The 25,434-nt window shown below is 43.7% G+C and overlaps 2 protein-coding genes across 2 annotated transcripts; both read right to left on the minus strand.

Annotated features, from left to right (window-relative positions):
- Positions 1–1,634: 1,634 nt before the first annotated feature.
- On the minus strand, positions 1,635–13,936 carry rab11fip5b (RAB11 family interacting protein 5b (class I)). The gene is made up of 6 exons (XM_068595584.1): positions 13,233–13,936; positions 10,686–11,218; positions 8,789–9,380; positions 5,746–8,127; positions 4,421–4,556; positions 1,635–2,886 (listed from the first exon to the last, which is right to left on the minus strand). Exons 1-6 carry the CDS (start codon positions 13,610–13,612, stop codon positions 2,626–2,628), a joined length of 4,284 nt encoding a protein of 1,427 aa, XP_068451685.1. The 5' UTR covers positions 13,613–13,936; the 3' UTR covers positions 1,635–2,625.
- Positions 13,937–15,501: 1,565 nt separating this feature from the next.
- LOC137791439 (BEN domain-containing protein 4) lies at positions 15,502–23,959 on the minus strand. Its single transcript, XM_068586397.1, has 6 exons — positions 23,346–23,959; positions 20,052–20,627; positions 18,891–18,982; positions 18,681–18,707; positions 18,166–18,406; positions 15,502–17,176 (listed from the first exon to the last, which is right to left on the minus strand). Exons 1-6 carry the CDS (start codon positions 23,866–23,868, stop codon positions 16,944–16,946), a joined length of 1,692 nt encoding a protein of 563 aa, XP_068442498.1. The 5' UTR covers positions 23,869–23,959; the 3' UTR covers positions 15,502–16,943.
- Between the last annotated feature and the right edge of the window lie 1,475 nt (positions 23,960–25,434).

A 25,434-nucleotide genomic window follows, 5' to 3' on the forward strand; every position in this document is an offset into this window, starting at 1 on the left:
TGGAGCAAATATACATACATATTATTCTCCACAATGATGCTTTTGTCATTAAGTGCCCGAGGAAAGATGTTGCTGCTATTTAAATATACGAAGTCTATGACATGTGCATTAGTTCTTTATTTCTGCATATTCAAATACAACTAAAAGGAGGTATAACATAGAGAAAATGCACGTGTGGGTTGAAAACAAGGATTACAACAACTATTACTTGTACTGCTCTCATACATTGTAACACATTGACTTATGTTGTATTATGTTGAAGATAATTTATAAAAATCTTCACTATATTCACATTGGTATAAACCTTAATACAATTTCTCATTTCATACATGACACCAAAGAAGCCAGCTCTCATGGCTTAACACATTTGTAACCTCATCCCTTTATAATTGTGTTTTATTGGTGTCAATAACCAGTTTACTCCAGTACTGTACTGAAGAATCATTTTAAAACCACGTCAAAACCAATCCATCCCTACGGAGGCAGGCCGAGCGATTGTTATATAAAACTGTAAATCAAAGCTTGTTTTAATAAAAAAAAGCACCAAACTGCTGTATTTGGATGTATTGAAACATAATATAGTAATATACAAGTGAAATATATAGTACATAAGAAAATTCAAATGTCACAGATGTGCACAAATGTGTCCCAATGTAAACTTTGGAGACCTCATCTGAATCGTCGTTGCACTAAACCTTCTGTAACTTTGTTCTGCTTCACTTTATCAAAGTCAACCTGTTTACATATTGTGCAATGATTTGGGTTAGAGTTGAACATTAGAGCGATGGATTATCGCTGTCAGGATTACAGGATTATCAATACAACATATCATCAAATAATACATGATATATTACTCTAGGTTAATATACCCAGTTATGTATAAGGAAATATAAATTAGCTCCACTTTTGCAGCAGCAACATTAAATTGATATACTTACACACTAACGCCTCACTATTTATAATCATATTATACATATTATATTTAAAAAAATGTCCATCCTGTATTATGAGTACTTGTATTTATTGTACTTAAAGTACTTTGATTCTTATACATATATTTACTTTTACTGAAGTTAGATTTTGAATGCAGTACTTTTACTTGTAACAGAGTAGAGTGAAGTTGTTTTATGAGGATCTAAATAATTCTCAACTCCTCTATTTTTACATCTTGTTTATTATTTAAATGTCAAAATGCTGCACAACTTTTTTTTTCTGAGAGTAGACTGCTCAGTCTAAACAGCTAATGCACCAAATCTCTTTCAGCACCAAAAAAAACACACACGTCCTATGCTTTTTTATTTGACAATAGAGTAGAACAGATTGTTAACAGGCTGAGTGAAGTTAAGTGAGCAACAGTGCAGGGACACCCTACAGCATTTGTTATAAAATGCAACAGGCTCAATCTGCAATAATATTACCTTGAATTAATCAGACAGAGTAGAATATTTTTGAGAAAGCCAAGGTCCACTCTGAACCAGAAGGTTTCTATCTAAACTGTGCAGTAAGGAGCGCCCTCTAGTGGCGAGACATGAGCGGTGCTGCAGCGCCTCATACATAACAACCACTCCCTGTGCAGGATGTGTAGTTTCTCTCTGATCGGTGACAAACAACAACACCTCAGAAACTTTGGCTCATGTGCACTTTATTTTCATACAGTACAGTACTGCGGTCATGTAAAGCATTGCAAGTAGCTACAGTGGTACTAGAGTGGCATTAGAGAATATATTATCATGACAAAAGTATTTTATAGAAATAACTTAAAATAATCTTATATCTACAGTCAAATGTTACTCTTTCCACAACAAAAAATGCAGAATAGAAACAAAACAAACATGTTTTTACATTGTTGTTTAACAAACACATTTAAAAAAAATAAAAACAAAAGGAACAAAATACAAATAATGAATCTTCATCTTCTTTTGTCTCCTTCTGGCTTAAAAGCAAACAATTGTTTTTGCTTATCATAGAATGACGTTAATGCAGAAAGGTCATTTTTTTCATAGTATTCACGTTACAGCGCAGCATTTTATGACGTGTTAGCATTTCTTAAATTCTATTTTAAAATATATAATTACCTCAAGTTAACCTTGGCATTTCATTCAAAACTGTTTGAGATGAAAACCTTGTGTCAAAATGAAATGTTTTGCACTCCGACGTCTGTAATTTCAAGGTTACTTGAGCTAACAGCATATTTTGATAGAGGAACTACTTTAAAGTGACTATTTTTCCTCTCGAGCCTGTATATTATTGTATGCATGTGAAAGCAGTGAGTTTAAAATTGACAACAGCTGACTACCTTTAAAAATTCGACAAAGCATGAGTAAAATAATCATTTGGCTTTGATAGAAGCTTCTATTTATATTTTAGTTTTCTGTTCGTGCCAAATTGGGATGGTAACCAGCATGCATGTTGGGTAATATTGTGTCTACATCAACAAGGCAGTATTAGCAGTGAGAAGACCTGGATGATCGTGAGATCAGATTTCGTGGAGCATCGGTTTGACTGTAACCGTCTCTAGAATAGTGATCCCCAATCTCAAATAATAACCGTGTTTTGCCCCCGCTCCGAGGAACCAGTATTCTCGAGGATCCTACGTCACGTGCAGCACACACACTCGCCCTGTCGTCACTTGTGTCTGGTGCGAACTTGAAGCAGCGTTGGCGTCTGCTCAATGATCCGCAGTAAAAGGTTATCTATGTAGTCCTCCAGGTCTCGAACCTGTAACTTGACCTTTTTCAGATCCGCCTCACATTTGTGCAGCTGCGCCGCCTGGCGCCCGTAGGCCGCGTCTTGCTTCTGCATGTCCATCTCCTGCTGCAGCAGCAGCGAGATCAGCTCCATGTTGGTCAGGTGCTGGTACTGAGCCGAGTGGTCCACGGGCACCTCCTGCGGGACAGAAACCAGAACGGTGTGGATGCTTTATAGATGCATGCGTGTATCATTATAATTATTGTAACACTCACTTGTATTTATAGAGCACCTTTAACAACAGAGTTCACAAAGTGCTTTGAGAGACAAAGCAAATACACATTTGAACAAGAGATGAAACAATAAAACTAGTCAATACAATCAGAATAAACTAGTAATAATATAAATCAAAACATAATAAAATGTAAATAAATGCAGTAAAATAATATCACATAAAGCTAGTTTGTAAAAAAAATATTTTAAAAGGAGTGTGTGTGTGTGAACCTGGCTGGTAAATGTCAGTTAAAGGAAATAGTGAGTCATTTCGGGAAATTATCCATAGTTAGAAGAGAGGAGAGGAGGAGAAGAAGAATACCACTCTCATATCTGTGCATTCAATATGAGGCTGCAGCAGCCAAGAGACAGATGTGTTAGCATAAAGATGGAGGAAACCTGACTCCTTCAAAGGAACATTCATGTTGTGTACAGTTGGACAGAAACAGGCGAGCTGCTTACAGTCTTTATGCTACGATAAAATGTCAAACTATATCTTTAAAAAATAAATTATGATTCAAATTACTGTCTTTTTAAGATTTAATAAAATGGATATTAAATTACTAACTACAGTAAAAAAAAAAACGAGGTAAGTCACAAAAAACATGAAGTCCTCTGTGCTCGAGTCCCGCAGTGTCTTTGTTAACACCGAGTGCAGCGCTGCTGACAGTAAATGCTCATGGAGGCGTTAAATAGTCTGTGGACCTAATGGCTGTGATTTAGTATGACACGTTAATGACTCAATTCTTCCGCTGTTTGCACATATTGAGGCTCAAACAGTGTTATGGGTGCGTTTTGAAAATGTAATGTGACTTTTTTGGAGCCTGTTTGCCAGTTATTGGTAGGTGACATAATAAATGTTAAAGGTCTGCACACCAGCTCAAATCCACAAATTGCTGAAGGAACAGTTTTTTCGTTGTAGTGTCCTATAAAACATTAACACTGAGGGCTTTTGGATTTTCCACAGCAGTTTGTACCCCATCTGACACAAGTCCAGAAATGTGTGATAGAGATTCCCCCAAAAGCAAAAACAGTTGAAATCTTTAATTAAAGGTAATAAACATTTCTACACTTCTGTTCATTTGCAGGTTAAACTGATGCTATTACTTTCCCTTCACAGCATCAGAATCACCTCATTGTTTGACGTACTGTTACAGAAACAGACCAAAGTGTGACAGAGGAAGGCTGGAAACTCTTAACTGGGCCAAAGAATTAATGGGATCAGCATTTCTCTCCCCAGTGTTGAAAGTAACCTCAGTATAAAAGGGAGCCGGGAGGTTGCAGCTGCACACTGTCATGTCCGACTTGTTTACTCCTTGGCAGTATTAATACTCAAGAACAAGGTGGTAAACGACCCAGAATATGGGCAATGCATCTGGTACAAAATGTGTTTTTACATTTAAGTTGGAAATATCAACAAAAAAAACAGATAAATGTTGTATTCCAGCTGCGTTAGTACCTGAATCTTCTCCGGCTCTGCTGCAGCCTGGTGGGTGCTGCGTCCGGGGTTGATGGTCGACTTCAGCTTCTCCAGGACCGAACGACCTTCCTTCTTCTCCGATTGACTGGAGGTCAACGGCTTCACCGGATGAGGTCTGCAAAGTACAGAGGTCAGCAATCGTGTTTCAACACAGTGTGTGTTCACTATGAAGCGCACAGCATGACTAATCTCGTATGGTCAAGTTCCTGTATGTCACTCAGTCACCGGCCAATTACTGAACGTCACACACACGTCAAAGCAGATCCGAAAATCTACAGGAATCTGTGAAAGAAGCCGTGAGCAATATGGAGGGGAAACTTCTTTAAGCATTAAAAACTGCAGCCATATATGTCGACTTCAAACAGGAAATGTACTAAAATGCAAGAGCAGCAATTCACTCGCTACTGGAGGATGAAATCATCTTGGGGGAGGACACACGGTACAACAACAACAACAACAACAAGGGAATGTTTAGAAACTGAAATTAGAATAAAGGTCAGAATTAAAGCCACTTTGAGTGGAAAGAAGAGCTGAGTTTCTCATGTTGCTTTTAGAGTATCAACGATGATGCCCTCTTGAAGGAGATAATTAAAGTGATGAATGATTCTATTAAAGTCATAATTAACTGACTCTACGGTCCTTTGTCCATTTGTTTCTAAGCCAACAAACATGATAAATGCACAAATATTCTAAATCTGAACTTCCCTCACCTGTATCTGCTGTAAATATAATAAAACAACAGGACTTTGTATACACGTCTCACAAAGAACTGATATATTGTGTTTCCTGGGAATAAATCATGGCATGTCCGGTCTAACTCTGGGTGCCCTGAAATATTTCATTGTGTTTTAGCCTAATGTCTGAAAGTACAATCGATGACACATGTTCTAATGATCTCATATACGTACAAACATACGGGACAAAAAGTCAGCTTTCATTTGGTACTCCTAGATATCTGGACATGTTGTATCAGGTGGACAAATAGCAGCAAAAGCAGCTGAATTCAGGCAGATCAAGGCGTAAGGAAAACAGCACACGTGCAATAGCCAACAGGGAACTGAAGAATGAGATGAATAACATAGACGTGAAGCAAAGCCAAGAACAATGCAAGCAGGTATCATCCAACCACGTTGGATGGAACAAACAGAACTCATAAAATGCATTCAACATCAAGCCGGGCCAACAGTAAACAAAGCAACCAGAGCAATGAAATAAAAACCAGAAGGTGTTTTCGTGGTGCATGTGGAGATCTACAGCTGGCTAAAATAGCGACAGGTGTCATATCCCGGTGGGAGGGTTCTCACCTGCTCTCCTGACGGGGCAGGCTGCTAGCTGGCTGAGTCTCCTCGGGCAAAAGTGAGTGCCGTGCATCGACCGGAGGCTGGTCAGTGGTGGAGGTGGTGGAGGAGGAGGAGCGGGAGGAGAAAGAGGAGGTGTAGGGGGCTACAGCCAGAGTGGTGCTGGGCCCCATGCTTGAGGGGTGCATGGAGAGGCCACAGACAGGGGTGGGGTGGAGCGAGGCCTGCGCGTCAGCTGACGGGGTGAGTGTGTGCGGGAGGGAGGAAGAGGAGGGTTCCTGCAAAGATTGCCCAATCTTTGACTTTGACGGCGTTCTGGAGTTCGGTGCTACCTGAGCGTGAAGGTCTTCAAAAGTGACATCGGAGCGTTTCCCTCTTGCCGTTGTGTTGTCATTTAAAGATATTCGTGATGTTGCATTGGGATCGTTGTGACATGTGCTGCTATCTGCTTGCGCCAGTAAGGAAGTTAGCGAGGTTTTAGACGGCTGGTATGACAGCGGCCCCTCACTGGCTTCTGAAATGTTTTGAACCAGGGACAAGAACTGTTCGAACTCTCCGTCTCCGCCTTTGCTTTGGTTGCATGGGCTGCCGCTGCTGTTCTGTCGGGACAGTCCTTTTGGCCTGAAACGTGCGCTCACCACACCGGGAAACGTCTCCTTTTGGTTCAGTGAGCCCACTTCATCTTGTGGGTTTCCATTACCATCAAAGTCATGTTGTGTCTGTTTAAAATCCCCGACGCCTCTTGATAAAACTCCCCTGATTTCAGTTTCAAAATCGTCTGTTTGATGTTTGATCTGCTCGGAGTTGCCATGTGGTGCCTCGATAGTCAGTTCACAATTCTCTTTGCAAACTGCAGAGACTTTGTACAGTTTGTTAGATGAAGCATTGATTTCAAAGGACGAGTTCATCCCAGGTATGTAAGTGTCCTTCAAAGTGAAGACATCCCCGGGTGTGGTCGCTGGCTCTACATGGTAAGCAGCTATCTGAGAAGCTTCTGTCGTTTGAGGAAAAGCCTCGCCCGAACTCATGACGCCTGTGAGAGCGTCGAGTACCTCTGACTGAGAAGAGCCATCTGAATCAATGAAACCAAAATCAGACTTATTCATGTTCATGTTCAGGTCTCCTGAGGCCGACGAGAAAGACGGGTTATTGTTAATGCATGTGGTCTCAGGTGGATACAACTCCATCTTCTCTACTGGAGCGGTTGTAATATCAAGTGCTTCTGCATCTGCCGTTGAGGAAGAAGCAGATGGCACGTTTACAATATCTGCTACAAATGTGTCACTATTAAGAAGTATTTTAGGTCCTACGGTCAGAGATGTGATCTTATTTCCTTCAGTCTCCTCGGCGCTCAACGGTAAACGATTTACTTTGGGTTGTCCGTAGTTTCCTCTGCACGTGCGTCCGTACAAGTCCTGCTCGAACAGCATCCCTCCCCAGCGGTCGGTTTCATCCTCCAAAGGCTCATATTTGAACCTTTGGAGCTTTTCTTGGGACGTGAATCCGGGTGAAGTGACATTGGAGTTTGGCTGAGAGGGAACGGCGAGGGAGTCGGAGGTCTCGCTGCTGGTGGTGTGAGGGTCTGGGGAGACACTGTTCCTTTTGCTTTCTCCCTCTCTTCCCCGTTGCAGCGAGGCCACGCCGGTCTGTGAGAGCAGGTAGGCTTCTTTATGCACGGCCAGCTCTTGACCTCTGTGCAGCCAGCCATCCGAGTAAATCTCGTGCACGGACGTTCGTAAAGGTTTCCGTGGAGGCAAAGGTGGAGGCTCCTCCTCGCATGTTCGCAGATCGTGTGCATGATTAATGGTGCTGTTATTAACTGGAAGATAACTATGTATATGAGATGAAGTGGGATTGGTCCTGGGCGAGTGGAGCCTGCTGGAGGCGAAGGCGTCAAACGAGTCATCCGATTCCCCTGCACTCTCTGACATGGAGCGAGGGGCGGAGGGCTTGGGCGGGGCTGCTTTGGGTAACAATGCAGGGAGAGATATTTGCCTAGCTACTGGCCTGGGGCGCTCCCGCTTTATGCAAGCCATATTTGCGGCTTTACCGTTATGAGCAGGGCTGGATGCGCAGAGCTGTGAAGGCACAGTCGTGTAATGAAACGGGGACGAGCCGAAAGTAGGGGACCTCTGTGACTCTTCTGCTATGAGGTCCTCAACAAAGGGGTTGCGCTGCATATGCGAGGAGAAAGGGTTGGAGGGGGAGATTGGAGTGGAGGCGGGAGAGGAAAAGGGGGTGAAGGGATTGGTGTGATTGCAGTCGTCGGGTGAGATATGACCGGAGGGGGAGGGAGGAGGAGGGGAGCACTGAGAGGGTACGGGGGAGCGAGGAGCGAAGGGAGGGGATGCGTCTGAGCTGCGTTCTACCTTAGGAGAACCTTCGAGCCTGTGGAGGAAAATAGGGCACAATAGTCCTCTTAGTTAATGATGTGCCACGTGACCAAACGAGGAACATCGTTCTTACACAAACAGAGAAGACAAGCCAAAATATTAGGCGACATTTCTGTTTCCTAAAAAAACTCAGTGGATCAGTGGATATCGAACTGGCCAAATTAAAGAATTATGAAAACAGTAACTTAATCCAAAAAAAAAAAAGGCAGAGCACAGTTGCAAAATAATCAAGCAAAAATAAATAAAATGCATTGTAGCCATTCAAGACCATCAGCACTGGCAGCTTTTTTTTTTTTTTAGCTGGGTGAGCCTCAGACAACGTGGAATGATTATCTTCACATCCTTCTGCAAAAGCATTCCCCCAAACCACCATGATGTTGCATCTTTGACAGAGAGAAACATAGACACATGTTGGTGAAGATAATGGAAACGCTCGAGTGCCATTTGTGGAAAATATAGTATGAGATGATGACACAGCATGGTCGTAAAATGGAGTAAACTATGAACTAAATCGATCGTATTTTCTGATGAGTATGGAGCAGAGCAAACACTGAACTCAGCGACACGCGGCTGAATGCAGGCCTCCCATGTGCCGAATGCCCGGAAAGAAAGTAGATTTAAACACACGCCCGAAGGAAAGTCTGGAAGCGACTCACCTGGGCTTGTTCTGGGATTCACTGGATCCAAACCAGCCTCTGAGCCTCCCCTCAGATGTCGAACCAGCCTGGCTCTGGTCGGACTTAGCCGGCAGAGAATCACTCCTCCCCCCAGAGAACAACGTCTTCCTTAACTTCCTCCCTTTGTCGGGCGAAACAGCCGCAGAGGAGACGACCGGCATCTCCGCCTGCAGGGGGCGACCCCCTTGCTGAATTGGAGGCGACGATGGCTGAGCTTCCTTTTCATCCTCCTTTTCCTCTTTCTTCATCTTGTCAAAGGACCAGCGCCGGCCCTCGGCGGAGGAGCCTCTGTCCTTGGTGAGGTTCTGCAGGGATCGAGAGAGCGGGGAGCACTTCTCCAGCAGGTCCAGCTTGGACTGGTGGGCTCCTGAGCTCTTTGGAGTCGACGGCTCCGAGTCGTAGACGTGGCTGCCGTTTATACACAAGGAAGACTTGGACTGAGTCATGGTCTGACCTTTCAGAGACTCCAATGCAAGATTTGATCGAGGGAAGGCTGTCGTGATCTTACTGGCTTCATCGCTGAAGGCTCGCTTGTGTGTGAGAACCTTTGAGGTGTGCTGGCTCGTGAGCACTGACAGAGGGAAGGAAGAAGTGCGTTATGAAAACAAGCAGACATCTTTTTTTTTTAAGCAATCACATCCAATTCTAGAAAAAAGTGAGTAACAACTGTAACCACACCACTTTAAGGTTTTCAACACAATGTGACCTGATCATCTAAGTTTGAGGTTGTTCAGGTCAACTTTCTAGCAAACATTTGTATCTTTACACATGGCATACCCTCTTTGTGACTTTATTTCTAAAAAGCAACTAGCGAGACACTTAGCAACTTACTCCGACCTCCAGGGAAAAGGTAGCAATGTATTATATGAAGTGATTACAGCACAGAGTCTCTTCCCCTCTTTTTTGCGTCTTGCGCAGGCCGTCAGCCCATACAACCAACATGCTTTACGCAAAAGATGCACGATGACGACACCATTATGCAAATTAGCGTAGAACATCATCGGATGACCTTCAGCGATTTTTAGTGCTAGTGCTAGCTACTTTCCTTGGGAAACAGTTGGCAACGTTTCATCCAGCAGCAACATTAGCATACTTTTGGAGTTGTGTTTGTGGTTGGTGGCTACCCGACGAAAGTAAGCCGTGTTTTGTTTTCCACCAACTCCTGGGGGGCGTATATGGCTCGTCAGCTGCTAAACGCTCCACTGTGTTCACCGGCTGTGCAGCTTTACAAGCAGCTTCGTCTTCCACAGTGGAGCATCGCACTCATATCGCTAATACTGGTGATTTCATATGTAGCATATCTCAGATGGATCCATATCAGTGCGTCTGATGAACAAATCACAGTGCAGAAAACGCTCCTTTTTGAGACACTGTCAGCATCACATAGTTTGTCCAACAGAAGGACCGTCCAAGTTTATTTTTCTCCTGAGAAAATGTCACAATTCTATGTCTACGTTCAAGGGATCCTTATTCAGACAATGTTTGTTTAAGTAATGTGGTTGTGATAAAAGAAATTAAACAAACAGATATATAGTTAGAATGTTTTTCAATCTTAAACACTGATAATTGATATCAGCCTCAAAATAAAGTTTTATTTGAACTGGAATTACTTAAATTAGTTGGAGATCCCGACCCTCTGATTTCATGAACAATTTCATTGTTATACAAAGACCTAAAATATTTGCCGTGCTCATTAAATACAACACATGTGAAATAGTCTGCCTGCTTATTATCCCTAAAAATTAATGCTTTATTTATACTGTTTGTAAAGGTTGTCCTATTTTACAGAGCGGTGGGAATGTTATTTGTCATCGGGCCCGATGAAACCAGTCACCAGCCTTCATGTCACGCACATGTAAATGATGGCGAGGCCTACCTTTTTTAGCTAAAGCTGTCTCTCCGTAATGGGTGTCCACCCTCACTTTGCTCGTGTAGATGGGAGAGCTGGGAGGGTCTGACATCAGGTCCAGGCTGGGCGGAGGGCCGGGGTTATCACTGGCCATGGAGGACACACTACTCTCTGAAGCCAGGGACGAGCATGACCTGGTGTCAGACGACTTGCGCAGCCTGCCTTTGAAGAAATCTTTCACCTTGCTCCTCTTCTCCTCCGCTACCTCCACTTCTCGTGGCTCCCCGGAGCCTCCGCCGCCTTCCTCTCCAAATGGCTGCCCCAGGGATCCCGACAGGGCGGCGAAGCGGCCCGGCACGATGGCCGAGGAGGACTCCATGTCGCCCCTCTTCCTCCCCGTGACGCGGTCCTTGAGCTTGCCAAAAGCAGAGCGAGGCTTGTCCTTTATGGTGAGGTCGAACATGCTGGCTGTCATGTTGTTGCGAGTGAACTGGACCGTGACCTGCAGTTCCCCACGTTCCTTCTCCTTTCTGCCCGCCTTAGAGTTCAGCTTGAACCATCTGAAGCCACAAAAGAAAGGAGGACAGTCAGTTAATATGTTATCACTCCTCGAATAAACACGTTACTGACGTGAGATGCTGTCGGCTTGAAGCACAAATCAGGCAAAACTAAATAAACAGCAACGAAACACATTGATTTCCTTCTGGCAAAGTTTTCTACATATTACATAATCTGGAATTACTGCCCGGGGGATTGTGCTCACACTCGTTGACAACAAACTGCTTTTACAAGCCTCAGTGAAGGAAGTCACAACCCAAATTCCTTGAAGTACGTGCTGTAAGAGACGATGCTGTATCAAGAGTCACCCAATGAAATCCTCCCTCTGTTCTGGCCTCCTGAATCCTTTGAGAGCACCAGAGAAAGTGTTGTGCAGCCAAAACTAACAGCAGGAATTCAGTGCGTTCCACTGAGCGGAGAGAGGACGGAGCGCCCGCAATTGAAGCCAGATGTGCAGTATTGCTTTAGTGGTGAGTCCTGTTGAGTCACCTGTCAAATGCTCACAATCAGGCAAATTACAAAAGAATCCAAGCTATTTTCAAGATGCTCCGCAAGAGAAAAAATAACTTACAGAATGTAACTCACTTCGGGAACTTAAACCACAAAGCACAGACGAAACGACACATTTTCAGTCATAGTTATTATCATGGGCAAGCCTTGCGTGTCCCAAAAAAAACACATTTCCACTTCCTGGCAGTTTTCAAAACTGAATGTCATGAAGAGTCTGTCACTCCTCCTCACATCGTTGTTCTATTTATATCAGTGCATTGATACCAAGTTCACCAATCCACTTCGACAGATGTCCAAAAGATTAAAGCCACGCACACATTATTGTATCACTAATTATAATCCAGTCATATCAAATATATCTTTTTACAATCGGTCAGTCTGCATCATAAGTGATTATACTTAATGTACTTTTATTATATTAAATGCAGCACTTTTACTTGTAATTTTTGTTTTTCTTCAACGTGGTATTGATATTGTATTTAAATAAAATACATCTGAGTACTTTTTCCAGCCCTGTCTGTCTTGGAAAACACGACATCACTTCTATCTTCTGTGTGAACAATAAACTAGAGCTGTGGAAAAGTAAACGGAGGATGTGCATTGGCTTAAAGATGGTGGCTTTCTGGCTCGAATCACTTGATCCACAGTGGAAACTGCATCTCATCTTGTTGATTTGCAGTGCATTGTGGGAACTGCTTCAGACTAGAGGACGAGCATTTAATGAGCCTGTATGCATTCAGGCTTCCAGCTATCGCAGTTTTCTGTGCCGTCTGTGCAAAAAAACAAGTCTGATTTCATTGTTAAACTCTCATCTTTGTGTTGTAAAAGCAAACAGTTGATAATCACAATGGAGACTTCATCAAAACAGGTGAGAGGAGAGAACTAGACTTAAATAAGTGACTGGGATATTAAATATCAGACAAATATTAGGTGAATAAAGAATCACTAAAGTTACTTGTCACTCGCCTTTACATTTTACTAAATACATGTAAGTACATAAGTAGAGCACTAAGTATTATTTGAGTATTTTTATGTTATGCTGCTTCATACTTCTACTCCACAACATTTTGGAAGTCACTATTGTATAATCCAATAAATGTATCAAACAATTAGTGACTTGTTACTCTGCAGATTTTAATGAATAGTAAGAAATAAAATCAACAAATAAATCATGATGTATTATAAATGACTCTGCAGTCTAAACCAGCTGAAATCAGCTACAGTGGTGATGTTTACACAATAATGCATCACTAAATAGTATCCAGTCATATGATTCTGGATGGTGCTATTCTGCATCAAGAGTGCTTTTACTTTTGATACTTAATGACTTGTAACATATATCTGCACTGTCAGATTGCACAATATGTATGTATGTATGTATGTATGTATGTATGTATGTGTGTATGTGTGTATGTGTGTATGTGTGTATGTGTGCGTGTGTATGTATGTATGTGTGTGTGTGTGTGTGTGAGCACACTGACATGGTTCGTTAAAAACACTACGTACTCATCTCGAGGACACATCCCCTCCTGGAATATCCTGTCCAGGGGGATGGAGGTCTGGCCGAGGAACACGTCCAGTCCGATCAGCACCCGGTGCATGACCGTGAGGACCAGGTCCCCGCTCCCATGCGGGTAGTCTCCCCGGCCTCCGTCCTCCAGGATCCCGGGCAGCAGCTCGAAGCAGCACTCCTCGTTCCACTCGGGCACCGCCGCCTTCTCCACCAGCCCGGTGGTGAACTTCTCCTTCCCCACCTGGATGATGGTGTAGAGGTAGCGGCTGCCGTGCTTGCCCTTGGTTCGCAGCCCTCTCGCGCGGAGGACGGTGATGTTCACGTGAGTGGGCACCCATCGCTGATCATCGTCCAGATCTATCAGTGACATCATCTTGCACTACGGGCTGTCTTTGCGTCCTTTAGTAATCGTAGTTGCACTTGGTGTCAGTGCATTTGGAGAGCATCCCCCCTCTTTGTGTTGCGCCAGAGTTTCCGTGCTGCGCAAAAAAAAAAAAAAAAAACACCTCTCTGCAGAATATCTCCAAAGTCCGCGGAGCCACAGCGGGTTTACCCGAGGTCAGCCTCCAGACAGCAGCAGCGGCAGCAGCCCGGGTCCGTGTTCAACTGGAAGCTCTGCGTGACATTCCCAAATCCAATCAATGCAAACGAAGTTAGGAGAGCTGCGTGCTGGACTCGTCCCAACGCGAGTGCTACATGTCGCATCAGTTAGTTTACCGTCCGCGAGCTGTCGGCCCGCCCTCCTCCAGAGCAGCAGGCCCGCATACAGCGCGAGAGATGCCGCAGAATTAAAGAGAAACACCCACAGCTGTGTCAGGTCGCGCGGCTCTTTGATGTCCCCGCGCGGGCGGCAGCGTGTCCTCGTGCCGAACAGCAGACAAATGAAGCCCGTGAGGATTCTGACCGGAAACATCCGTGAAAACTATTTGGTGTTTCCCTTCCAATCCCTCTTTTTTTTTTTTTTTTTTTTTTTTTGTGGAGAATTATTGTTGTCATACCAAACCCCCAGATATCAACGTGTCGCCACGTGCTAGATTGGTGCGAGCAAACAGACAAAAGCCAAATGAGAAGCCGTAAGACAAAATGGATTGAGTTATGATTGAAAAAAATGAAAACTGATCAGTTATTTAAAATATATTGTACGATAAACATTTATAGGCGGATAAATCATAATTTTGTTTGTGCACATAGGTGCACTGCCCCTCGTGGACACACCTGTACATTGAGTTTAAAAACAAACAGTACAGCCTTTTATCGATCTTGTCTGGAGAGAAGCGTTTTACTGATGAACTCCATCAGGTTAAGGTCATTCTTGCAGCTACAACGCCACCTGGTGGAGATCTGAGACAGTTCAGGATGAGAAGAATTAGCGCCACAGAGAGCATCAACTACAAAAACATATTGAAGACTGTCAGGTGGAGGGGATGCGGTCACATCCTGTCATTTCTTTCCAAACTAATAAACCATATCAGCCTCCATCTGATACAAAGCTCTGTCTGCTCGAACAATGAGACAGCTGCAACTTTTGACTCAAGCCTATTAATAAATCCTGAATCTAAATTAAACTTCAACTCAATTGAACGCCTCATTCTTAGTCTTTCACATCCAACCTGGGAAACAAAACAGCCGATTATATTTGTACCAGGAACCAGGTCCTATTCTGAATTTCTATCTGAAATTTTTTTTGAGTTTCTATCAAGTTTAGTCCATCAAACGGATAAAGTAATTATTGTAGATGACTTTAATATGGATGTTAATAATGATAGCTGCATTTTTCTCATTATTAGATTTGATTGTTTTCTGTCAGAGAGTATAGAAACCCACTCACCGTTTTAACCACACGCTCGACCGTCCCTCGAGAATCTCTGTTAGTTTGGCAACGTCTTAAAACTTATAGGAGGCAACTCATCACTAATAGAGACAGATAAGAACAACCTCAGGTCCGTTTACATGGATCGTGCTTGTCTGGATCTTGGTCCTGCCTGACACCTCCAGCTACTATTAATATTATTATGAGTTGCATTGCTGTTAGCATTGCTAAATAAAATTTAACCATCCAATGCATCGCAACCTGGAATCACAGATGTGATGCTCTTAAATGACACATAAATGAAACTGCACTGGAAATAAAAACTAGTGGTACTCTCCTTTTAAACTGATCGTTTTTATATATTTAAGAATATAATAAAATGTCTTGAATAAATACATTTTTGACAAGTTTGCATACAATTATAATAGTAGATAGATAGATCACCATCAATGTAAACTTTCAGCTTCGGTGCTTGTTTTATTTATTATAAATAAAAAACAACAGAAGCTATTAGATTTGTAAAAATCCTACTGATGTTTCACAGTGTTGTCAACAGCCACTTTGAGGGAGTAAATACAAATAAACGCTCACATTCAGAACAGTAACACAACGACAGAATCCAACTGTTTAAGGTTTCTGTGGCACTTTCCTACTTGGCTTAAGAGAGAGACATGGTATTTCAAGAACACCTCACACGATACTGTACTTTATATTACACATTTACACAGCACTGTCGACGTGGCAAACTGACCTAATAAATCTGGTACATTCAAAACGTAGAAAACGGTGTCATGGAGTGAAGTGATCGAGTACCAAATATAATAAATACAAAGTCAAAGAATACACGTTGAATTCTCAGGACTCCTCCGTGTCGGGCAGCTTCAGCCACAACCAGATGCGTAAAAGTGCAAATAAGAAAGAAGTGCTTGATTTTTCTTCCACGACAGATAATTATTCAGAAGTGATTATTCTCTGTCATTATGAAGAAGACAGCGCCAACCCACGTTGTGAAGACATGACTGATAACACACAAAGCACCAACACTTTATACTGTGGAGGTCTTGAATCAAGTTTAAGGCAATATTATATGGCAACATTCATTCATCAGAGTCAAAACGTCTTCTCACCGATGACAAAGATGGAGAATGCATGACTCTACCTTGCAGTTGAAGACTTTTTGCGTCAAGATGAATAAAATAATCTGATAGAGCAAAAAAAGTGCAGAATTTAGCATTAAATAGAAACTGTCTCTTTTCTTATTGTGTCTTTTCTTTCCTGCAAATCTGCATGTGAATCATGAACACACCTTAATCAACGTCATATCACTGACATACACAGCATTTCAAAGTAATTCAGGAGACCTCGTGTAACCTTTGCAGATAAGGAATTGTGAGTGTAAACGAAACACGACTTTCTCCGAGGCACTCCTGTTGAAGGGTTGCAATTACAGGTGCTTCACCAATGACGCAGAATTTGGTGGAAAAATATGACATGCTACTTTCTGTGATGAGATGAACGGCAGTGAAGGATATGATACGTCTCCAATGAGTTACATTAACACAAATAGATTCCTGATTACCTTAACGTATACAAAAACACACAAAAGAAACTGCTCGAAACACCAAACCATAGGAAAAGTAGCAAATGGAAGACTCAAATTTAAAAAGAAATTGAAGACACCTTAAGATTCCAATTTTGACAAAACTGATTTTTAGGTATAAAAATGGCAAAAGAGCTACAAACTACTCAAAGGGGCTGCAGTTATAGTCTGAATGATAAACGTCATCTGGAATGTTGTCTTCACTCCGTGAAGTGGCAGGTTAAGGTCAGCGTTTTGGGATATGTTGTTGAACAGCTACATTTCCGGCATGTGTCTCTGACTTCTCCTTCGACCTCAGTCCGACTGGCCGTTCTGGCAGCCTTTCAGGTACAGTTCGTCCTGGGACAGGTGTCCGTCAAAGCCGTCCATGTAGAGGCTGCTGGTGCTGCTGCCGCTGCTGCCCAGGAAGGTCCCGACGGCTCGGCCCTGGCGGGCGTGACCGACGGCGTCGCTGAACACCTTGTTGATCTGCTCCTCTGACGGCATCCACCAGTCGGGGTTTGAGGCACAGTGCATCCGGATGAAATCTGGCAAGAAACAAGAAGAAAGAAAAACCTTAACTTGTATCACTGGATGGAGGCTTCCCTGGTTTCTTTTGTTGTTATTTGTAATGTAATGGAAAACATCACTGTCCTAATACTTTTGACCTTTTCTGTGAACAAACCATGGTCAGTGGGACGAAAGTTAAATCATAAGTAGATTCAATCTCCGATCTCAGGTGAAAGGTTTAATTCTGAATCTTATGTTTTACACAGACCTGATCTTTGTGTGGTGAAAACACATCTGATCTTTCCTTCAAATGGTTATAATATATTTTCACATTAACAATGTTTGACCTGACTGTGATATTGTGTAACGTACAGAGAATCTGCAGCCACAACTCTGAATAAATGAGCAAGTATCTGAGTGCTGGATGCTCACTCAGGCCGCTGTTTGCGGTTTAAACTTCTAAACTTAAAAAGTAGTGATCCGTCAATACCGTGCTCTCAGTTTGTTTCTGCTGCCCAAAGTGGCTGGAAAAAAAAAACTGTTATTGGAGGTCTAAAATAACACATCATGAGGAGGTTTATTGCGGAAATGAGTTGAATCTGATTGGTAATAAGTTAAATAATAGTGGCCATGAATGATGAATTAAACCATATCCATGTGAGCCCAAAAAATACATTTGGTCCATGTTTGCTTGTCATATGAACCCTCAGTTTCATATTGTTATGAGCCCATGAATAATGATCTCACTTGCTAGCCACTGCTGCTTTTCAAGTCTGAAACATGGGCTGTAAAAGATTTAGTACTCCAAAAGGTTTTTTTTTTTAGTCCTCAAAAAAAGCACGGCACCGCATCATTCAAACAACACTGACATTTTGTAAGCAGACATTTGCCAGAGCTTCTGGCTGCCGGACAACTATAGTGTTTCAATTCCCAGCGTTTCAATAAGAATGCATCACTTGAAACGAGCAGACTGAAGCGTAATGCAAACAGTCGTCCGCCTCCACAGACTTTCCCCCAGGCCGTGTACCTCTGAGGCAGCTGACTTTGACGGGGTTGAGCGGTCGCCTCTCCAGGCCTGGATCTCCTGAGTGGACCGAACGCTTCCTTTTGCCCAAACCGCAGGAGAACTTGAGCTCGTCTGTGGTGAAGACGAAGCGAATCAGGTAGCGCAGCAGCCGCCTGCCGTCTTTCTTGGAGGAGTTGACGGCTTCGTCCCACTGCTTGTTAGAGATGAAGAGAGGATAGTTCTCCAGCAGCTGTTTGCTGCCCTGCAGGGAACAGTAGGGGGTATTTACTAGTCAGAAGGTTTAACTCCATAATTATCACCTGGCATTTTACTTTTATTACAAATTTGACAACATTGTCTTAGGATTGTCCACTTTGAAATGACATTTCAAGCATATTTTAGGGTGCACACCATTATCTAGTGTCAATTTAACTCATTCGCCGCCACATCCTGTTTTCACAGACTAAGAATTTGTTCAAAGTGTTTATTCTTTATAAACTCAAAAACAACATATTTTATGAATTAAAACCACAGACCTCAAAGACGGTTTGCCGTTCTTCTTCCTGCAGAGACAAAGTTTTATTTAATTCCAACGTGTTCACACAATGTAATGACACAATTAACATAATGACGAAGTTACTCATTTGGGATGGAGCCGATCTGATATTTTCCCACCGTTTACATTTGCTAGTGATCACACCTTTTTTAAATCAGTGTGAGTAATGTACGTCAGCGTGGATCCTCACCTCGGTGAGCTGCTCCTCCGGCATCGGCTGGACCAGCTGGTTGTGAAACTCAAGAACAGTTTTGAAGTAGTCGAGGGCATTTTGACAGGGAACTGTATGAAAACACATTGTCGACATTATGACCCATCTGGTGATTAATTTAACGACAATCATCCAGCAGTGTGCAGACAAAATGTGTTGTTTTAGTGCAAATTAGGTTACGGTGAGACTCAAGAGCTCAGAATGCTTTGAGGAGAAAATAGATGTTGTTAAAACTCTGCGATGCATTTAGAGAGTGAGAACATGTGGCTTTCGGAAACACAAATGACACAAAAACACTCAAGTCTGGAAGGTTTGATGAGGATGAAATACATGGACGCATAGATTTGACATTGATTGACGCAGCAGTTTGAAAATTAGGTGCAAAAAGATAATTCTGATAATATTTTCACATCAAAGAGAAGATTAAAAAAGAGCTTCAATATACAACAAATAAACTATAATGCAATATTACAGATTAAATCAGAACAGTTTAAAGTCAGAGTCATGTCTGAAGTCTTTTGCATCTTTTCCGGGCTGTCAATGCTGAATAGAAAAAAAAACTTTTGCATATCTTTATAATAAAAGCCACATTTCTCATATGAACTCAGGAGGTTTTTTTGCGGTGCCAGCAGCTGAAACTGAACGTGTGCATCAGGTTATGGAGACGCCTCGTTATCTTATTTATTATTCATGATGTTTTCTCCATGAATGCTCCAAAATAGAAACTACACACAATGCCGCAATTTTATATATTCATGGATCACCAAGTCAAGTTTCCTCAGCTTTTTCCATCCAGCCTCAATTCAAGTCTCAGTCTCCAGCCCTGGATGAAACTATCCAGCAGGACTCTTTTAACAGTGTGGCATTTTACTTCAATACAATATCTATGTGCTTTCTCTACCACTGCCAATACCAACATGTTCACTCATAAAAAGAGCAAAAACAAGTTGCAACGGAGGACCCAACAGCTCCCAAATCACTAAATATTCCCTGACACTAGAATATTTTACAAGAACAGAGTTTGTCTCTCCAAAGAATAACCTTTTCCTTTAGCTTGTCTTCAATATGTACCGCTGGACCTTTGGCCCATCCCAAGGAAAAGACTCAAACCCTGTGACGTCCCAGCTTTCACTACTGCACCTGGGACATTGTCCAGCTTGTTGCGGAGCTCCTCGTTCTCTTGCTGCAGAGACAGCACCTCCTGCTCCAACTCCAGGCAGCGTGGACAGCAGCTCTCCTCCTCCTCCTCTTCCTCGGGCAGCGTGGACGACGGGTGGCCGTACGACTCTGACGGAGTCGGCGAGCCCCAGCCGCCCAGGTTGTGTCTCGGAGGAGTCCCCCCTGAGCCGGGCTCCGCCAACGGACACTGCTCATCGTCCAGACCGGCAGCCAGATGCTGCTGCTGAGGCCCGGAGAGCAGATAGTTCTGGAGGGAGTCCGTGAAGATGCGGAGAACGGCGGAGGTCTGTTGCTGGTTCAGGTGGCTTTGTTGGGCCTCCTCTTCGGGGTCTGTGGTGGAAGAGCTCTCTTCGGGTTTGGCCTTCACCAGCGAGGAGCAGTGAAGCCCCTGTACCTCCCCTGGCCCGCCTTCCAGCTTGATGTTGGAGGTGAAGGTGGGGGTGGAGGAGGAGGGGGGCTCCAGCAGGCGACCGTTGTTGAGGAGGCTGAGGACTCGGCTGCACTGCTGGGCGAAGGCATCCAGGATGAGGCGATTCTCTACGGCACAGGGGGGGAAACCAAGAGGTCAGAGGCCGCCATCACACCACAATCGGTCTGTTGTGTTCAGACGGATGACTCTGGTGGTCACGCTTCACTATAGCAGTTGACTAAATAATGTCATCGCTGTCCGTTTTTGGCAGCAATTCTGAAAACTTTTGACGGCGTCACATGACCTTCATCAGCAGACCGAGTTGGTGTCATTACCAGAGAAGAAACGTTTCAGTCAAAAGGGCATGCAGTCAAAGTCTACAGATCCACGACAATCAACCAACTCAATCTGCTGATGAAGACCATGTGATGAAGCCAAAAGCGCCAGAACAACGACTAAATGGACCTTTTCTTTGCTTTCATTAAGCCTCTGTGACATTACATCATTACACATGAGCAGCCTTTCACTGGATTTTAGGTGAAGATCGTTTTTTCTTCATAAATCGACAGTCCTGTTTTGGACTGATTTCAAATATTTGCACTTATTGTGAAATATATGATAATCTGACTTGTTTGGACCGTGGCTGACCTTTGGACGTGTCACATTGCAACGTTAAAAGTTGAGAGAGGAAATGTTTCTTTACTGACAAGACATCTGAAATGTGACAAAGGGGATCCAACCAGATATGCAAAATGGAAATCTGGAAAGATCCAATAAATTCAGCTGTCAAAATCACGCAGTGGTTTAACAAGATTTACATTAGAAGAAGCAGAACCGCGAAGAGGGAAGTACTTTAGTGTCGCACTGCTTAACATAATGAAGTTTCCAACAGAAGAGCAGCAGATACACTCGTGGAAACAAAGTGAGTGATTCTGTGTTTTGTCTTCCTCTGCTTCTTTTTTCCGCCTCTCTTTTCTCTCTGTTCGTGGCAAATCTTTCCACATACGGTCGGCCCCGCTGCTCACAGAAATGTCAGCGTGATTATGCTGATTTATTCAGATGTCAATAAACTCTGAAGTCACAGTCTCTGCTGTGACCGAACCCAGCCGAGCAAAGAAAATCAGCACGGAGCAATTGTCCAGCAACAAGCCTCCGTGTACAGTTTCCCTGGTAGTCTGGGCACGTCTCAATGAGATGATCTCACACATACCTCCATGTAATGATTATGAGTCCAGTGTCCTCACACAGACACACACACATATACACACAGACAAAATGAGTTCTAGGCTGCCACTGCTGCGTTGCCACTCGCTCAGACGCATCTATCAGCCTGGCGCAGATGTGTCGCATTTATTAATATGCGTGCTGTCTCTGTTTACCCGTCGAGATGTATCCGATATCATTCGCCTTCACCCCCCCTCACTCCCTCCGCCCTCCCTCCACCCGACTCCCTTCTCTCACCAGTTCTGTGGCAGTGTGAGCTGAGAGCCTCATAAAATTTCATTAAAAACAACACGCTCGGCAAAGGCAAATTTATGAGCCCCATTTATTTTAATCACAACTCTTCGGGAACGGCTTTTCAATGTAATTTGTGTTATTGTGTGCCAAACTGATTGCAGAGTCCAGGGGTCTCCGCTGCCTCTCTTCCTGAGAAGGGCATCGTGGTTTTGTTATTTTCTTTTCAGCCATGAGAGGGATGTTAAGTTCCTCACCACCGTGCAGATAGAGGGCACTTTGATGTGTCATTAGCAGTAAGACTGCATGACTAGTTTAGCCGGGATTGGCTGGTGCAGTATGAGCTAGGGAAATATGGTTTTGTGTGGGTTTTTCAGAAGTGAAATCAGGGCCATGTGTATGCCAGGAGGGATGCAAACAATGGGTCATCGTCACTGAAATCGAGGCTTTATACTGGCAGAGAATCTGTGTTTCTGCTCACTCACACATTGAAGTGGGTTAAAGATGCCTAATTTTAGATCAAACACGGACTTCACACACACATTTGGTAATTCTCATGGAGGTGAGTTAAAACAGCGCAACCTCGTCCTGAACACTGGATTTTCTGTAAATCAACAATAACCAGCAGCAAATTCAGCCTCCGCTTCCAGCAGTGATGAAGAGATTAATATCTGATTGGGAGGAGGAGATGTAATGTATAATTTGGTAACTGGCAGGATTAGGTTCATTGCTTTCATCTTAATGTTGGTTCCCATGGACCCGCCCTCCACACAGGGAACACATTTCTTCCTGAGACTGCACGGCTCACTAATGAACCGCAGCTGAGGAGAAAAATTAGCACGGAACAATGTGTTTCAACTAGATTGTGAAGGCCCTTCTTGCACACACACACACACACACACACACACACACACACACACACACACACACACACACACACACACGCACGCACGCACACGCATGCACACGCACGCACACACACAAAAAACACAATTACCCAATGTCAATTTTAGCACATGCACACTGGAGATTCAATCATGACTGCTCTCATTACAGCAGCAAATCAATCACTGCTGACAGGCAGAAAAAAAGGAGGAAGAAACGGGAACAAAAACATGACGCTCATGTGAACAAAGGAGATGCTTGCTCTTAATGACATAATATGTTGTGTTTTATTCAAGTTTATTGGCTCTGTAATGGCCGCGTGCGGAAACATCTGGGCAGCTAAAACTCTAAATATACACCAGAAACTGGGAATCTAAAGACATGTAGCTCGGAAAAAGTCTCGCCATCCCAAATCCAAATGACTAAAAGTAGCTTTCAGAGATGGAGCAGGCTTCCACACATGACCGGGAGTCACTCTCCTCACTCTGAACAAGTTTGAAACCCACCTGAGCTGATGCCGTAGCTGCAGTCTGGGGAGAGTCCGGGCTCCGCTCTGCCGCCGCCGCGCCGCTGCTGCTGCTGCTGCTGCTGCTGCTGCTGCTGGGTACCACCGGGAGATGCTGCCGCCGCTGAGGTGGATGTCGGGACCCTGCTGCTGGGCCTGTTCTCACATGGGAAATGATCCTGCTGCTGCTGCTGCTGCTGCTGCTGCTGGGGAGTCGGGTGATGCTGCTGACTGCTGCTGATCGCGACGCTGCTTTGGTGGAGCTGCTGCAGACGCTGCTGCTGCTGCTGCTGCTGCTGGTGATGGTGATGGGGCTGGAAACGATGAGGCTGCTCGGGATGGAAAGTGAAGTGGTGTCCGTCGCCAAACAGCGGCGCCTCGACCACAGCGGACCTGTCAACGCGCGACTTGCCCGCCGAGCGCTTGCTCTGGAAGGTTTTCAGGGTACTGTACGGACCCCGTGGTTGTCGGCACATCTTCGGGGCGCAGGGCCCTTCGTCCGCGGGCTGCATCGCTCCCTCCATCCCGGCCAGGTGTCAGCGCGCGGCGGGTAGGGCTCCGGGGGTCGGTGTCGCAGGCGTGCTTGCTGGATGTGACAGGCTGGAGGAGCAGATCCGTCACTGTCTGGCTCGGTTTCCCCCTCGTACGCACCGTGTGGAGGGTTGGCTCCTTTACTGACAGGCCGCCGCTCCAATCCCCAGTCGGGAGCGCAGACACTGAGACTCCCCCCAGAGGGAAATACAGGCGGGACTTGTGCGCCGCTGCCTGCCTCCTTTGTAGCCCCATCCACCCGGAGAACAACGGGGCGCTATGGCATTTGTACAATCTGGAAATGAAAAAAACGCAGAACGAAACGCTACAAATGAAAAGGCAGAGGCCATTTTGCTCCTGAGCTCAGAGCATAAACAGAGCAACATGAGCGCAAAGGAAAGCAAAGGGCATCCACACCCAGACATCTTAACATGAGCCAATATACAGAATCATGAGCATTACTACGTTGGCTTGTTTGTTTGCGCTTTTTTTTTTTTTTAAATATGTGAAACTGTAGCTATAATTTGGACAATACCACTGAACACATGAAATTGCAACAATATATATATATATATATATATATATATATATATATATATATATATATATATATATATATATATATATATATATATATGTCCTGATTTCCACAGACGGCTTTATTTTTATTCTTCGGATCCTTAATTAAGTGTTTGTTTAATAGTGAAAAGGCCAGCTGTCATTGAAATCAGCATTTACCTCGTGTTTAAATTGTTTTTTAGTGTATATCGCAGCTGTCTGATGGCCCGCAGGCCTAAAAGTTTGCAGCAACACATGGGGGCGCCACACCAATAGATTACGCAAACATGCACTGAAATAAATGGAGGAAGGAAAAGACCTGCTGCTAATTAACATGAACGTGTTTACTCTCATTTTCAACGGGCCGGACAGACAGGTCGCTAGTTGTTGCTCCTGCAACACACCCAAGCGCGTCGTCAATATTGTAACTATCTCTGTATTGCTCGTTATAAAATATACATAGGCCAATATAAAGGAATGATCTGAATTAAGTATTAAGAGGCTAACATAGTACACTTTAAATCGTGATTATCATAAATAATCAAATTAAATAATCCTATTTTTAGACAACAATGAAGCATCAGAAACAAATAAGTATTTGAATTATTTTGCAAAAGTTTGAACTTCTTTAAGTTTCTTCGTCATAAATCAACATGTATTATAAACACACTCCATGAATAAAAGTCCATTATAAATGCGAAGAAGACATGGGTTCAAAACGTTGGGTAACAACAGTAGAAGTAGAAGAGCAACGATGTCCACAAACTGACCCGAAGTCAGTTTCAGAGCCACATCAGTCACAACAGACCAGAACATCGTCTCACTTTAAAATGTTTCCTCTCAGTTGTGATTCATGTCTTTACATTAAAGACATTTACTTTGTTCGGTCCTAAATGTCAACATGAGGATGAACTGCAGATCTCACTGTGGGTCTCCACTCAAGCAATAAGCTCGTAAAGTTAATGTGCACACGTTATTAGCCCCCCCCCCCCCCCCCTCAT

The sequence above is a fragment of the Clinocottus analis genome, unplaced genomic scaffold, assembly GCF_023055335.1.
Source record: "Clinocottus analis isolate CAN_PGR_092001 unplaced genomic scaffold, fCliAna1.0.p SCAF_10, whole genome shotgun sequence".
In the NCBI taxonomy this organism is placed as follows: domain Eukaryota; kingdom Metazoa; phylum Chordata; class Actinopteri; order Perciformes; family Cottidae; genus Clinocottus; species Clinocottus analis.

Bases quoted from the DNA above. Each gene is read 5' to 3' on its own strand.
- rab11fip5b (XM_068595584.1), bottom strand. From the start codon at position 13,612: ATGATGTCACTGATAGATCTGGACGATGATCAGCGATGGGTGCCCACT. The intron at 11,219-13,232 runs GTACGTAGTGTT...TTGTGGCTTCAG, and splicing joins GGGATGTGTCCTCGAGATGA to ATGGTTCAAGCTGAACTCTA. The intron at 9,381-10,685 runs GTAGGCCTCGCC...TCCCTCTGTCAG, and splicing joins GACAGCTTTAGCTAAAAAAG to TGCTCACGAGCCAGCACACC.
- LOC137791439 (XM_068586397.1), bottom strand. From the start codon at position 23,868: ATGGAGGGAGCGATGCAGCCCGCGGACGAAGGGCCCTGCGCCCCGAAG. The intron at 18,407-18,680 runs GTCTGTGGTTTT...TGTTCCCTGCAG, and splicing joins AACGGCAAACCGTCTTTGAG to GGCAGCAAACAGCTGCTGGA. The intron at 17,177-18,165 runs GTACACGGCCTG...GTTTCTTGCCAG, and splicing joins CAAAGTCAGCTGCCTCAGAG to ATTTCATCCGGATGCACTGT.